General features: G+C 37.7%; 1 protein-coding gene across 1 annotated transcript in view; it reads left to right on the top strand.

Moving 5' to 3' along the window:
- Nucleotides 1-16,136, top strand: part of UBL3 (ubiquitin like 3) — a 58,760-nt gene that overhangs the window by 35,929 nt on the left and 6,695 nt on the right. Inside the window, exons 2-3 of the mRNA XM_050915000.1 lie at nt 11,571-11,679; nt 15,333-15,419. Coding sequence (XP_050770957.1) covers nt 11,571-11,679; nt 15,333-15,419 — 196 coding nt within the window. The remainder of the gene's footprint in view (nt 1-11,570; nt 11,680-15,332; nt 15,420-16,136) is intronic.

Raw genomic sequence — 16,136 nt, 5'->3', positions numbered from 1 at the left:
TATTTATATTAGCTATAATCCTCTACTTAGTTGCAATGTGTTTTTTGTACTGCACAGTAAACTGCATTAAAACCATATAATGCAACAGTTATTGCAAGAGAAAATAGAATAGAAGACAAAATTGGATTCAGAAGGTTGTTTCCTTGCTCTTCCGTTATTTCTCTTCTGCTCCAAATCAGGCTATTTTTGTACTTGGTCGTCACTGTCCCTTTTTTGGGGCCTGAGGAGTAGCCCATTTTAAAAATAGGCTTTGTGTTGGAGATTAATTTGTTTCTGAGGAAAAGTATCATGTCATGAATATGCTCTCATGAGGAACTAAGGGGTGGACCTTTCATTTCCAAGAAAGTGGGGTGGTGGCTTTTTTTTTTTCCTTTTTAAATAAATGCATTTTTTTCCTTATTTAAAGATTTTCCAAGGAATTTTCTAAATTGGCTAGTTACTTGTGTCTTTTTGGTGAGAACTGAAAAACAAATATATACAGTAACTTTGAAGTGATCCTTAATTGCTGTTCCTGTCTCGTATAGTAGAAAGTGGAAGTAGGGGAAAGAGCAATTGGACTTCTGCAATAAAGATTAACTCAGGAATGCAGAGCACTCAGTACAAGTTTATTATGTTTAAATAACTTAAAATGAGAAATCACTTTTTAAAATTCCGTTTCAAAAAAAACCCCAAACAAACAAAAAACCCCCATTTGTCTCTCCTGAAAATTAGCATGTGGGACTAGATGATATCCATGACCATGTGCTGCTTGCAATTATAATTGTTTTGATTGCCTCCAGTTAATAGCAGCTCCCTTGAAATGTCCATTTTTCCTGTATTTTTAATGTTTTCTTTGTGTTCACTTTTTTTTTCTCGCTGAACTTAATTTCTAGTCAAATTGAAGCTGATGTTTGTTTTCATCCAGGCTATAACTGAAAGATTACTTTCAGCTTTGTCTATGGTCTCACTGACCTGTTCTGGTTATAAAATTGTAATACCTCCCAGTCTAGGTATATTGTACGCAGTTTTTGACATTTCCATTATGCAGCAGAAAACTCAGTTTTCTGCCTTTGTTTTCTCATAGTGCACAAACAGAGCATACTCTACCCTGCCCATCATTAGTTTTTGTTTATTCTTTGTAACCATGGAACAGCTGCATCTGACACTTCTAGGAATGTGGGTTAAATCAAATTGAGCGCCACAAAATTGGTTAAAGATAGGAAAAAATAATTGATTGGGGATTAAGAAGGCGTGGAGGATATCTGTCTGCCCCTTGGACTTGGAAAAAGCAGCTGTGTATGGAATCGGTTTCTTGGAATTGTATTTTCTCCTTTGTTAGCAGCAGCAGCAGTATTCATTTTCAAATCTGAGATGTTAGGCATTTCATAAAATAAGCATTCACAAACTTGATGGTCTTGTATCTCTCTTTTTAAAGATGACATTGAACTGTCCTAAGTAATATTTTCAAATGTTACATAAATACTCCCTCTATAGAATACATTAGAACAAATGTTGAGTTATATCAGAATTAAATCCAAATTTAAGTAAGTGCCTAGCATTATCATTATTCATATTTGTGTAGTGAACTTCTAAGCTTTAAATACCAACTGATACAAGAGGGTGAAAACAAGGTGATGGGCTTATCCAGGGGCAGCTCTTGAGAAGAGATGGCAGGATGGTAACACAGATGGTATGTGCTGATTTCACTTTTAAATTCTGGAGTCAAATGTTGGGATGCATGTCATTAGAAGGTATTTTTAGGGAGATAGAGATTGAAAATATAGAAACCGACACCTTCTCTCTCCTACTCACACTCTTTCCCACTTCAGAAAGAAAACCTGGAATGCTCTTTGCTGCTATTGTATGCATGTTCTGAAGAAGTCACGCACAAGCCTGTGTTTGTTGCTGCTTCACCACTAACTCCATGTGCTACAGGCCAGGGACCCCCAGGATATGTCACTCCAGGATGGTCTGGTTCCAGTTTCACTGGGAGTCCTCCTGAGAGCAGAAGCTCTAAAACACCAGAGTTGTCAAACCACCTCGCTGTGACCGTGCTCACCAGAGCTAACTGGTTCAGTCCGCAAGCGCAAGCTTCTCATGTGTACATTGACATTTGATGCGGTTTTATTATTATTTCCACTCTTGTGTTTTGAAATGACTGGTTGAGCGTGGTATACTGATTGCTAAAATGATCTCTACCAAAATGTCATGTTAATCTATCAGTTTCTCTGTTCCGTGTTTTAGTCACTTTATTTCAAAGTGAAAATACACTTACTCCAATGCTGGATTGAAAGAATGAACTTTAAAAACAGGAAGCTTGACTGCCACGTGGTTAACTCTTTCTGCCATTTTTGCTACCTATTTGTATTAAAGCTCAATTCCAAAACATAGTCTTCTGTATGTTGTAATTTACACATTACGATTATGATGGACTTAGACAATTCTGTCATAACATAAGAGAAACTTATTTTGCATGTGCAGGATGAAACTGCCTTGTCTCTGGCTAATGAGTAATCAGACTAGGTCTTTCTCTGAATGTTTCCTGTCAGAGTGGATTCGCTTGGGGGCCAGCAGGAGACAGGTTAATTCAGTATGTTTCAAGAAAAGGTTATTCTTCTGTTTTTACTTTCTTATTAAAGCTGATTTTCAGTGAAAATTCTTAACTAGCTCCAGCTGACGCTTTGGTGTGTTGAGTTCACCTCACCTCTCAAAAGAAAAAAAGAAAAAAAAAAAAAAAAGGCAAAGCCAGCCTTGTCCCAGGAATGCTAATAGTCAGGATAGTAAAGGAAACAGTATGTAAACTGCACTGAAATCCATTGTATTCTACTGGTTATTTATGATAGTATCTGTATTAATTTATTTTGAAGAACGTTTCCTAGATATTTCTTCTTAAAAGATAACCCTGGAACTCATAGGAGGATATTGAAGAATATATTGCCATTGTTCCTGTGTTATTTGAACTGAAGTGAGGGAATGGATGAAGTGTGACCAAGCACTATGATTTTCAGTTCAAGAATGTCGTGGTTTCCATAGAAACAGCTAGCTCTATCATAGCTATGGAGTTAAATGCTTATAGGATTTTGCTTTTTCCTCCTCTAAATAAAATTTGATTATGCTTCATTTTGGTTTTCTCTTTCCCTTCACTTCAAACTTCTCTGAAATTTGCTACCTTAGTTTTTGTTAGTGCAAAGTTGCCTTAGCCATTCCTTGTTTGAGAAAGCAGTTGCACATAAAAACCTATTTGTTTCTCTTTGTAGTAATCTAAAGATGAGTATGTCTTTGGAACTGGTTATGAAGTTCACCTTAGTCTTGAATAGAGTGATGTGGGGTGGTGTCACACTTTCATGGTGTCATGTTGGGATCGCCCTACTTCCACAAGCGGTGTGGCTTTGAATGAGTGACACAGGTCTGTCAGCTGGCTGGCAATGAACTTCAGAGCTTTGTTCAGTCACATTGACAATTTATGTTACTTCTCATGTTCCACGTCCATTTTTTTTCTGTAAAGAAGTAAATTTATTACAGGTGCAAGGTATTGTAAGGGTAGAGCAAAGCCCCTTTGTACATCTAAAGCTAAATGCAGGGGTTCTGAGTGTTGCCAAATGTAAATTTTAGGTGTTCAGTTGAGGAAGTGCAGTTAAGTTACCTGTTTTCCCTATAAAGTATCTGGTGAAAATAGGTGTCTAGAAAACAACCTACAGTAAGAACTATAGTTTTAGTTATTTTACCAGGTGACTCTTGAACAAGAGTCCAGAATCAAGGATCTCTTCTCTCATGAGAATGCTTGCATTGTTGGGCTACAAATTCATACTTCTTGCTCACTTACTTTCTTACCTTATGCACCTGCATCTCGGTCCCTCTACCAGCTAGTTTCTTGACCAAGAAGGAGCTAATATTATTATTCTAGATGTGTCTCAAATTCCCAGAAAGCTCTGGAAATCTTCAGAAGGCTGCTTGGGAAAATGACATTGGATCCAATGATCACAAGTGGATACAGTTAAAATCAAATGGAAGAATAAACAAAGTAGAAGTGTACATAAAGGCTTTGGATTTCAAGGGGGCAGATGCTGATTAAAGTAAATGTACTGGGTTAGTATAAGGAGCATATCTGAACAATTTGCATGCTTGGTGTTTCTTCAGATTGAAGACATTAAAGGTATAAAATATCTGCATGCTAGATGAGTGAAAGGATATAGAGAGAGACTTTGAATTCGACAGATGAATAACCACCTCAAGAAGGATATTGAGAAGGAGCAGAGAAGAAATAATGGAATAAAATTCACGATATATATTTACCCAAGCTAGATTATGACAGATTCATTAGCTAATTTTCTTTGGAAGGAGAGTGTTTTTCAGATGAGGGAAATGCAGAAGAGGTGTAATCTGTCTGGACTTCAGTGAGTAGTTGATGTTGCGTAGGAAAGAAATGGTTTGGGAAGGCAGGGTTTGATAGAGTGTGTGACGGGTGGAGAAGATGGTAAGATACAGTGTTCAATGTGGAAGTGTCAGGCTGGCAGTTATGCTTAGTGGTATTCTTTAAAGATTAGTTTTGGGACCAGCTGTCTTTCTGATGTTTTCATTTATGCCACTGACACAAGGAAAATCAGTATGCTGATGAAATTTGTGGATGATGAAAATTTGGAGGCACCAGTAGTACAGAAGAAGATAATGGTGTTGTATGGAAAAGATTAGATTATCTCAAAGACGGAATTAATACGAACAAAACTAATTGCATTAATATAAAAATATCCTGTACATTATGGGTGGTTAAAAGCAATATTTTGTAATGCAAGCTAGAAGGTTTATGTCATGGAAATGACTGGACTAGAGAAGAGCATTGCAAGATTACTGCATTGCACATGTGAGACAGTTGTGATATTTGTATGGAAAATGGAGAGGCATTTGAGTCGATTTAAGGAGGTTCTATATAATTTTGTAAATTCCTGAAATACTATGTATAATTCTAATCATGCATACTTAAGAAAAAATAATTAAAACTAAAGCAGATGCAGATTAAAGTGAATTGTAGAATAATTCACTTTGGAAAGGACCTTGAGAAATTTTCTAGCCCACCCTCCTGCTGGAAGCAGGGTCACCACTGAATTCAGACCAGGTTACTCAGGGCTTTGTCAGTTGGGTCTTGAAAACCCCCAAGGACAGAGCTTCCAAAGCATCTCTGGGTGACCTCTTCCACTACTTTGATGTCCTTGGGCCGAAAACTTTTTTTCTTATCACAGTTCAAAGCCTCTTGTTTCCATTTATGACTATTGTCTCTTGTTCTTCTGTCTTGGACCTCAGTAAAGAGGTTGTTGTCTTGGTAATTTAGGCATAGGAAGGCTGCTGGTAGGTGCCCACCAGGCCTCCAGGCTAACCAAGCCCAGTTTCCTTAACCGCTGTTGATGTGCTTCAGAGCTTTGAAGACAGTGGTCACACCAAGGGCCAGCCTATTGATGAGGAACACCTTTGCTTGTTTATTTTAGCAATGTGTGTCCTTGTCTGCAGATATAGAAGAAAACCATCAAAACCCCAAGAGGAGAAAAAGCATGTTATAACTAAAGCACAAAGTAGGTCTGGCATCAGTGAATGTAACCTGTCCAAGAATAAACTTATGCAGGGAATTAGAAGAAAGCTCCACTCAATGGGATGGTCAGGTTCTAGAGGAGCCTTCCAGGGAGTGTAAAAACTGAAGTTCTTCATTATATTCAGGTGGATACATTTCCAGAAGGGATTACATGAGATGATATATCTACCTTAGGAGTGAACTGGAGTCTAGAACTTGCAGGTCCCTGCTGACTTTGCCTGTGTAATGCAAATATATCAGTAAAGTGTACTGCATGGTGCTGTGAGGTTTCTCTTTGGCCTAGAGTCATTAGGGAACTTGATGCGTCTTTGGAGAACAGACTTATTTCTTACAATTATGAACTTGAACTAAGAAGTAAATATTGGATTTTGAGAACTGAAACTTCAGTCTGTATTTCTGAATGCTCTTATCTCATTGCTTTTCCTTCTGGTCCATCGTTAGTTTTTAATTCAATTTCACATCTATTAAGAAAAGGAAAAAAATATTCTTGTGCATGTATTTTAATCTTAAACAGCTGAAGAAAAGCAATTAGTTTAAACTCGGGGTTGTATAGCATGTGGTGATATGACACTTCCTCCTCTGCATTTTAATTGTAAGATGGGAGTAATCTTAAGCTGCTGCTGGAGCATAAAATTGATAACAAAATAACTTGTTTAACTGAATAGATGGGAAGTCACTTGAACATCAAGAAACATTGTGTAGGTTGTAAATCTCTCATTTCTTGATGTTTAAGTGACTTTCCATTTATTTAACTTTAGCTGTGAAATTAGAAGCACTGTGGCACTGAGACATTTTGTAGTTATGCCTTAAAGAATGAACAAACTCTGTTGCAGATGCCTATAATAAACAAAACACAACTTATTCTACATCTGCATATACGTGACCCAAATTTCTGTTTCAACAGTTGTGGTCACAGTTGTTACTACAATCTTTGCATATATATATATTTTTTTAATTTATGCCTTTTTTTTTTGTTTACAGTATATAGTCTACACTGAAATTCTTTATTGTGTATGCGATGCAACTGATGGGGTAGTTACTGGAGCTGTAATTATGAGATTGGTGTTGGCTGTGGTGTGGGGGGCAGAGAGGGTAAGGTTTACATGCTTGAAATCACAAACAGAATGTGCTATTATATAACTGTGCAGAGGGGATGTAGTCCACAAATTTTATTTAATCCTACTTCTGATACTGTGGCTCTTCTTAACTGCTTTCATCAGTAACATTGCAGTTGGTGCTATAATGCAGAAGTGTGAGGATATGATCCTTACAAGTTTGCTGTAGCAAAAGGCTGGAATTCCCTTCGGTAGCCTGGGGGGAGAAAAAAAAAATCAGGGTGGTCATTGTTATGTCCCCTGTGGAAGAGCAAACTTGTCAGGGCTACGAGAACCGCAGAAGTGTCTTGGGACCAAGACTCTTGACAAGAATAGGTGGAGGGGCTTTAAGCATGCAAGGGATACAGATACAACTTCCTTGCTAACTTTTAACATGGGAAATAGGATACAGGGTAGCTAAGACCACTAAAAATCCTTTCATAACTTGAGAAATTAAAATTTGCTGCTTTTGTGTCAAACTCCTCTACCTAACCAAGATTTTTTTCTGCACTTTCCTTTGAGTAAATGTGTATACACATGCTCTTTTTTTTTTTTTTTTTTTTCCCCTTTTAGATATGAACTTTCATTAGTGGTATTTTGCCAGAAAGGTTTGTTTCGGATCCCCTATAGTTTGTTTGAAGTGGGGTTTTCAGGCTTGCAGAATAAGTAGTACAGCAGTTGCAAGCCATTAAATTTCCCAGTGCTCTCGAGGGGAATGAGATTAGACTCTAAATTTAAAGGCAGGTTTGGGGATTCTTTGCTTCAAACCCTTTGAGGTAGTGTGATGTGCAACTCAAGACAAAGATTCCTTCAAGCCAAGATCAAGAAATATAAAGATAGATAGATATATATCTTATATATATGTGCATATATATATAGACAAACATGCAAACTAAATGTGTCAGTGACATGCTGTACTATAAATAAGAAAATACTTTAACCTTTCATTAGAGCAGCTGTTTCCTTGCACTTGATGCAACATCTGCTTGACTGATTTAAGGATTTATTTTGGGCTTCTGCTGATATTTGGTGATTATTTTTTTTTTTTTTTAAATGAAAATACTCCTCCTGCATTTTACACATACTTTGCAGTATATCCTGTAAAATTCCTAGTTTATCTTGTTGTGCCTTTTGTATTTCATAGTAAGACTATAAGAAATGCTCTTCAGCAACAAAAAACTTCAGCACTATTAAGTTATCCAGCTTGGGGAGGTGGGGTGGAAAGAAGGAACTAACATTTTTCACTTTTTTTTTTTTTTCCCCTGTTGCTTATGTTGATTCTACATTGTATATTAACTGCAGAACTATAACTTAATCAAGTTTTCCAGGAAGCCAAGTTAGTTTTGGTTATTTTTCTGTGATATTCTTCTCCTTTCTGTGTTCACTTTAGTGTGCCTGATAATCTCAAAACTCAGTAGTGAGAATAAAAAGAAATGTGTCTCCTTAATGTTATGCTAGTTGAACAATAACTTTAGTTCTATATTAATGCTGTGCCCTAATCATACTTTAAGTGCTGAGCAGGACTAATCTTCTGGATTTTTTTTTAATGATCTCCTTGTAGGATCCAAATCAGATAGTTCTAGGGAGCTGATGGTTTGGTGTTATGCCTACTGCCTAGGAAAGTGTTATGATCTTCAAAACAGGTAATCCGCACCACAGATAAACTGCATACAGATGAAGGAAAAGAAATCCTTAGATAACCTGCATAAAATCAGAGTTGGGGGACTGCTTGGCCAGAGGGAGCAAGCTAACCGGGGGGCTCTCAGGAGCCAGTTAGAGTAGAGGAAATGGATGCGGGGAGATTCGAGTGAGAGGCTGGAGGGCTGCTGGTGAAGAAGCTCCTCACCACTAGTGCCTACAGCAGGCACTGCTGCTGAATATTTGGGGTTGGTTGGTTGGTTTGCTTGTTTTTTAAACAGGCAGCCCATTCCTAAGTACAATAACTGTTTGTGATGCAGTCTAAACCTCCTAAATTTTTTGGCAGTATGTTGGTGTTGTAATGACATGCATTAACGCTTAAAGGATAATTAAAGATAATGAGGTATAGAGAAAGTGGAATGGAGCGCAGTATACCACGCCTCTGAAAGCTGGAGGGTGGCAAGCTGACTTTTGATGAAAAGAACTTACTTTCTACATAGACATTTTTATAGTTTCATCTGAATATGTACATAGTAACTGATGTGGTGCCGTATTGCAAACTGTTGGTTAAATAGGAGAAATTAGGATTTAATAGAGAAATTGTGAGTGTGTGTAAGGACCTAACATAAAGGACTTAGCTGAGAGGAGGGGGAAACCAGCTCAGAGAGAGCTCATTATTGGAATCGTTATGGATCAATTGTCAGATCAGTCTTATGTTTCCTGATTCATTTAATGAAAGGTACACGTAAAGGGATCTTGCTGCTAGAATTTCATGACATGAAGTTTGAAAAATGCTCTCAACGTAGAGAGGAAGAAGTGTTACACAGAAATTGTGGGGGGGATTTCATAGGCCATGGGCCCAGACATAGAGTAGATCTGTAACATCTTTGTGGTGCAGAATACTTCTTTCCAGCTAGCCTTCATTTCCTGGGAGGGATGGAGTAATAGGAGTGGGATGAAATTTGGAGCCTTGTGCTTTAGGGCGTTACAGCCAAAATGTCAGTTATAAGCTTGAAGGCTGAATAATTGAAAGGATCAAAGTAGAGAAGGGTATGAAGTAACTGAGCAAATGGCGTGGTGCAGTTATGAAGAAGGTGCATGTGCTCTTGGGACACAATCACAGAAGATGTTTCCAGTAGACAGAGGAAATTATTGGTGGTGTTATACAAGCATCTGGTGAGACATCATTTAGTATGCTTCAGAAATAGTCCTCTGTTTTGAGGAGAAAAGAGTAGAAATTGAAATGTGCAGAGACAGGCTCCTAGGATGAATGGGCAAATGGATATCTCACTAGAGAGAGCTTGAAGAGCTTGTCTTGAGTAGTCCAGCTAAAGAAACCATATAGGAAAGTGTTGTCTATACATACACAGATGGAGACAGCTAAGAGTGGGCGAACTAATTAAACTGAAAGACAATATAAGCAGAACAACAAGTGGACATAGTCCGGCCATTGCTAAATTTAGGCATAACATTTTGAAGTTGTAATTCATTACAGTAGTCAGGTTTTTGGAGTAAACAGGAATAGTGGAACTTGGTCTGCTTTTTCTGCTAAATCTTGGTGAGATTTGAAAATAATTCCTTAATCATTCTGGAAATGTCAAAGAAAATGGAACCTGAATGTTTATAGCCAGATGTGTTCTGAATTTTATGAATAATTGTCTTTGACTAAACAGCATTCCTGCAGCTTCTGTCCTTTAAGTTTTTTTGTGATTTCCTGGTATGCAGCAATACTCTTACAGTGGCTGTGGTGCTTTCTCAGAGACAGCTACCACTTGGCTTCTTTCCTGGGCTAATGGCAGAACTCATGTTTTCTGAAGGGCGTTAGCAGGGGGACAGGGAGGGGAACCTAGCCCTTTTATGCTAACTCTTTTTATCCTTGCTACACTTTGAAGTAGAGACTGAATTGCTTTTTGGAGGGCTCATTTTCTTCACTGACGTTGAAGTGTGCAGGATGATAGAGACTGTAATTTGGATACCTCCATTAGGTGCTTAAAGATAGGTGGGATGAATCCAAGCCAAAGCATTCAAGAGAGAATAGACAATCTATCTGGAGAGCTTCTGAAATAAGTGGCGAGTAGGTAACTGAGGCAGGGCTGTCATGTTCAGTGGATATGATGTGCTGAGATTTTTGACCCTGAAGAAGTCTTGAAAACTTGGGCATCACTGTAACTTTTGTATTTGATCTAGAAAACAGTTTACTGAATTCCATCAAGGAAAGCTTTGTTGCAGTTTAACTTAAAATAAGAGCCACAATTTGAGAGTGTGATTTGGAAAAAAGTATCCCAGCAGTTAGTATGCTGAAGTCTTGCTAGAAGTTGATGCAACTTAGGCTTGTAGGCCAAAACACATAAGCAGCTAGACTCATACTTGCTATGGGCACTGGTAAGTGCTAGCTACCCAAACACATTTTGTGACCTTGCTAGCAGTTGCTTGAGGAGCCAAAATTTAATCTCTTTTGCATTGTAAGTAATGTCATAGTGAGCTCTTTATATAGGTTATTTTAATGCTATATGGAAAAGGAATTATATTCAGTAACTTGCTAATAGAAGAGAGGAAAATCATAGCTGAAGATGCTGATGGTTAGATAAAGGAAATCAGTGATAGGAAAACTATGAGGTGGTGTTATTACTGTATTGCATGTGGATCTCAACCACTTTGCTTGTTGTGAAAGACAGTGGTGGAACAAAGTTTTGGGTTCAGAAGACTGGCAGAAGGATTCAAGTTCTGTGGCAGCTGGGACTGAGGAAGGATGCTGTCTGACTCCCTGGTGTTTTGTAGGAGATGCAGTGGGTGAGATCAGGGCTGACAAATGTTATACTGAGGGAGTGTGCTAGGGCTTTTACTGAGGCTCTCAGGCTATTCAGGTGCAGATTTTGATAATTTTAGTGCTTTCTGTTCAGGTTAATTTTTCACGTTTATGTTTTTCGTCTTCATTCAAGAAGATATGTTGCCAGTGTGTCTTGGCTGGAATATTTTTTTATACTCTGCTGAAAGCTTTTTTTAATGGCACAGTTGATGCAATCACTACCTATCAGAATCTTCCGGTGTTTATCATTAAAAAATGCCAGCTGTTACAATTCAATCTTCCTAGATTATGTGTAAACAAGCAAAATTTTATTGACCTCTTTGACCCTATTTTTAACATCATCTTAAACTGTTTTCTCAAATCACTTTGTATCAATCTTCTTCTAAAACCAATGGCAACTTTTTAGTAACTTTAAAAAAAAATATATAATTTAAGTCTTCTCTGGATACTTTCCTAATACTGCATTTTTTTACAGATAAATTTGCGCCTCATCTTGGTAAGTGGGAAAACGAAAGAGTTCCTATTTTCACCGAATGACTCTGCTGCAGATATCGCAAAACATGTGTATGACAACTGGCCAATGGGTGAGTAGCTGTGTGGCTTTGGCTTTTTAACTGGTGAGCTAGAAGCTTCCCTGTATTTTCAGACTAAAGTGTCAATAAACCGATCTCCGTTCTCAACATTCAAATTAAGTATGTTCATTGTGTATCTGGGCATAGATTTATATAGAAATACAATTGTCTTTTTGCCTTCTTTTTCCCTGTTTCTTCAGTTGGGCAGATTTTTAGATGTCTGGACTATTTCCCACTTTATTTCTAAAATATGCTTCCCCAAACTGAAGTATTTCTTTTCCCCTATCTTTAGACACTTTTCTTGATCAGTCTTCTTAGAGGATCTAGTAAGTGTGAGGAAACGTTGGAGATCTAAAACCTCTTATGTGAGGACAGCTAATGTAAAACATGGCATGTCACAGAAACACATTAGTGAAATTGAGTCTGACGTACTTATTCCTTACTGCCTTATCTTGGAACGGATCTGTAATAATGATATTTTTCCAGGAAAAAATGAAATATAAAAGAACATTTTAAGAGACATTAAAAGACCGAGGGAAACTGAGGTTGGTTGTATGAATATATTTGGTGTTATGCAGGAATATTAGCTTCGGAAAATGGAATTGAAAACTTAAGATGTATATTCACATATGTGAATAGTTCTACAAAACCGAAGTGCTTCTGTTCTCCCCGACTATGATTTCATGGGAAAATAGCCAAAACACAGACATAGCATTACATACGATGAAAGAAAATGCTTCTTTTGGTACAGGACTTCATTTGGGTTACTGTTTTGATGTTAAAAAAGACTATTTACACAAATGAAAACATTGCAGTATCTGTTTCTGTGGTGCCTTTATCAAAGAGGTATGGTGGATGATAATTCATGCCAAAAAGTTTGTGTTGATAATTCATATTTTAGGCCTTAAACTGGTCTTTGAGGTCAGGAAGAACAGGGTTTCAGGGGACTTGTTTGCTGTTTGTTTTGCTGGGATGCAGCATTATGTATTTAGTAAAATATGTAATGAAGGAGGAGGTTTTTAGTCCTCTGAAGTATTAGATATAGATGTAAAACACTAAGAAATCTGGTTGATGTAGCATCTGTGTAGCTACTGTACATATTTCAGTGTGTGCCTACATCATAGTTATCGTGACCACATGTTCTTTGTGTACTTTCATCTGAATTAGTAAAGGCAGAACTGTTTTTTTTTTCTTACTCAAGTTTATTCCTGAACGTGTGGTCTCATGTTCCCAGTGTTGTGAAGAGCTTGAAGGTTGCACATTGAGTTTAGAGTTGAGAAGAAATCCAGGCTTTATAGTCTCTTTTTTTAAAGGAAAAGAAGAGTAGAACCGGTCATGGAAGCCTCAGTTCAAATACCTGCTGTCCTGAGGGAGTGCTTTAAATCTTGATGAATATTTGATTGCCTGTACAAAGAAGAATAGCGTCGATTTAAAAGACTGAGGAAAAATCTACTTCAGAATAGTGTATAGGTTTTCACAAACATTAGCCCACTAGCTTTTTTCAGACTGAGAGTGCTGCTCTTTGCCACAGGACTGAGAAATCTTGATGAGGACTAAAGTTTCCTTGAAATAGAGATGATATGAAATGATTGTTTTTACCACCATTTTGACTTGTCATGATCTTGTGGGGAAAAAAAGTCATGAAATATCCTCAGTCACATGCTGGCAGGATTAAGGCAAAAATCTCCTCCCCTCTTTTGGCAATACAGTTGTTAATTATGGATCTCTTGACTTGTGGTGGAAAATGCCAAATTTATATTAATGTATATCATCTAGGTCGGTTACCTGTTCTCTCCCCGCCCTGCCCCATTTTCTTCTAAATAATATTAACTTTTTTCTTGTACAACAATTATCTGCTGAACTTAAAAAAAAAAAAATAGTAATAGGTAAATGTTTTCTCCTTGGCTCATTTAGTCATCAGTGGAAATCAAAATTTGAAATCATGTCAGAAAGAAATGTTTCAGACGGCCAGCCAAGAAGCAAAAATTAAAAGGATGGGTAAATTGGCAGCTTAACAACGAGCAAATACCTGTGCCAAAATATAGTCTGTCCTCTTTTGGTTGCTGTTTTACGTCATTATGGCACTGTAAACTGGCTGAACTTCTCTTTACAGCTGTATTACAGTGGAGTTCAGACTGTACGGAGTAAAAAAAAAAATTTGGTATCTTCCAAAAAATCATTTACCCTAGCAGTGTGATAATTCAGATCCTTAACATAGCCCACTTCACAGCATAGCAAAAAGGGCATGTGCTTGAATCGCGAGACAATTGAATTGGACCCTGAGTGGAAATACTTGAAATTCAAATAGCTTTGGTTGCCTAATTTGATCTAATTTTATAAACTAGGCACATGGCAGCACCTGGGGATATTGCAGCCTCTGCTCTTGATACCAGCCCTGCCTCCACCGTGTTCTGGGGCTGCGATGGCTCCTGCTGCCCGCGTCTCTGCCTGCTTGCTTTTTCGCACCAGATGCCTCTCCGTACACTCTCTGCAGCCGTGGCTTTTGTTTTAAATGCTTCCCCTTCTCCCCTTTTCAGTTCTTCTCCTTTTGTGGTGCCAGTTGTTACTGCCTGTATGTTAATTGTGTGTTTCCAGTGAACAGGTTGGTTTCTGTTGCTTGTCGTGATCCCTTGCTGAATATTCATTTTGGTATATAAACACTACAAAAGCAGAAAGAGAGAACATTTGTGAACAGCTGTTGCCAGATATCTGGTCAGCTAAGAAACAGAAGACTCTGTATTCCCAGAGAGCCCATTTAAATTCAATATTTCAAGGTTTTATGATATTTATTCTGAAAGCAAAATGCATATTTATTTGTTGTTCACATTGTGACAGGGAACAGTAAAAGAGTAGGAAAAGATCATTTAAGCTTAAATTATTTATGACGGCTTAAGCATTATAGGAAATGCATTATAGGAAAATGCATGCTAGCTTTTCCCAAATCACTGTTTGCCACGTAAAAACATCCACAGATTGTCCTTTGAGAAGTTCCTTAAAATGTATCAGTTGGTGTCTGCTCTGTGAGAGCCCTCTGTTCAGGCTCTCCGCAGTGACCGTTCGGGGCTGCTCAGGTCACTGCCCCCTCTGGACATCTAACTGGTTGGATCTGGCCATCATCGAACACTGCTGAGCAGCCTGTGGAGCGTTTTCAGTGCTGTGATCTGAGAATCCTATTTCAAATGACCTATCACATGCACTTTTGCTGTGTGTGTGGCCGCTTTGCATTGCTGGAGAACGGCTCCAGTTAGACAATTAACTGGTGAGGAGGAGTATGGCTTGAGAGTCTTCTGAATGGGAAGAAATAAAGGCAATTTTAGCCAAGTGGATATTAAGCCTTAGGAAGCGACTTGCATTTATGAAATATTTTGTGTAGGATTTGTATATGTGCTAAATATCTCATGCAATCTGTGAAGTAAGTTAGTAGTATTTATTCTTGCAGGCATAAAATTATGTGTTTCAATACCCAATGTCAAATAATAAATTTAAGAATAGATTTCCAGAGTGCTAGCCTTGAATTATCTTTCTGTATCTTCAGCCTGTGCTCTCTCTTTAGTGTTTCATGCAAGAGTCCTGTTGTTAGTTTTCTTCCTGGGTAAAGGTGAGAAAAATAACAAAAGATGTTTTTATTATAATGAAACTGTGAAAATTCTTTCTCTTCTTGTCAGATTGGGAAGAGGAACAAGTCAGCAGTCCAAATATCTTGCGGCTTATTTATCAAGGGAGGTTTCTTCATGGCAATGTGACACTAGGAGGTATGAAAATAATTTTCATCCATGTTACAGCCAGGCAAAGGGGATATTTATTTACAGTGCAGTAAATACTACTTTACTGTTCAAGATCACAGTATGGCTTGCTGTATACTATTTTTCCTCTGCACAGAGTGACACTGTATCTTATTGTGTATTTTTCCATCTTATTACCTCTAGTTTTTAAACTTTGGGAGGTACCACCTGGTAAGTCAAGTCTCCTCTTGCATAAAGAAACAGTAATGCTGCTTTTAGTTGTTGTCTTTCTAAATGGAATACTTTGTTCCACCTGTCTTACACTGCACTTGCAGGGTAAGCTTCTTCATAAATATCTTAATCTTTATCAAATATTTTAAAATACTTATGATAATTGGTCAAACAATACTTCAAATCTTAGTGCAATGAAGGAAGACACCCTATGAATGAGAATGAGGGGAAGCATTCTTGCTGTCCAGTGCTCTCCCAGGGATACAATTGCATAGTTAGGCGAAAACAAAAGTAAATGGCTTCACTTCATATGCTAAGGAAATGCAATTCAACTGTGCCCCCTTGTGGCAAGTTTTTTCCCACAATTATATATTTTGATGAGTATCTTTGATAGAGATACGACACAGATTTATAACAATAATCTTTCCTTTTGTACATAAAAGTTGCCAGTGTGAATATCAACTATATCAATGACTAAACAAAATGAGACTCTCTTCTCTGTGCCAGTTTAAAAAT

Source organism: Gymnogyps californianus, chromosome 1, assembly GCF_018139145.2.
Source record: "Gymnogyps californianus isolate 813 chromosome 1, ASM1813914v2, whole genome shotgun sequence".
Lineage (NCBI taxonomy): Eukaryota > Metazoa > Chordata > Aves > Accipitriformes > Cathartidae > Gymnogyps > Gymnogyps californianus.
This window is presented reverse-complemented; position numbering and strand designations above follow the sequence as displayed.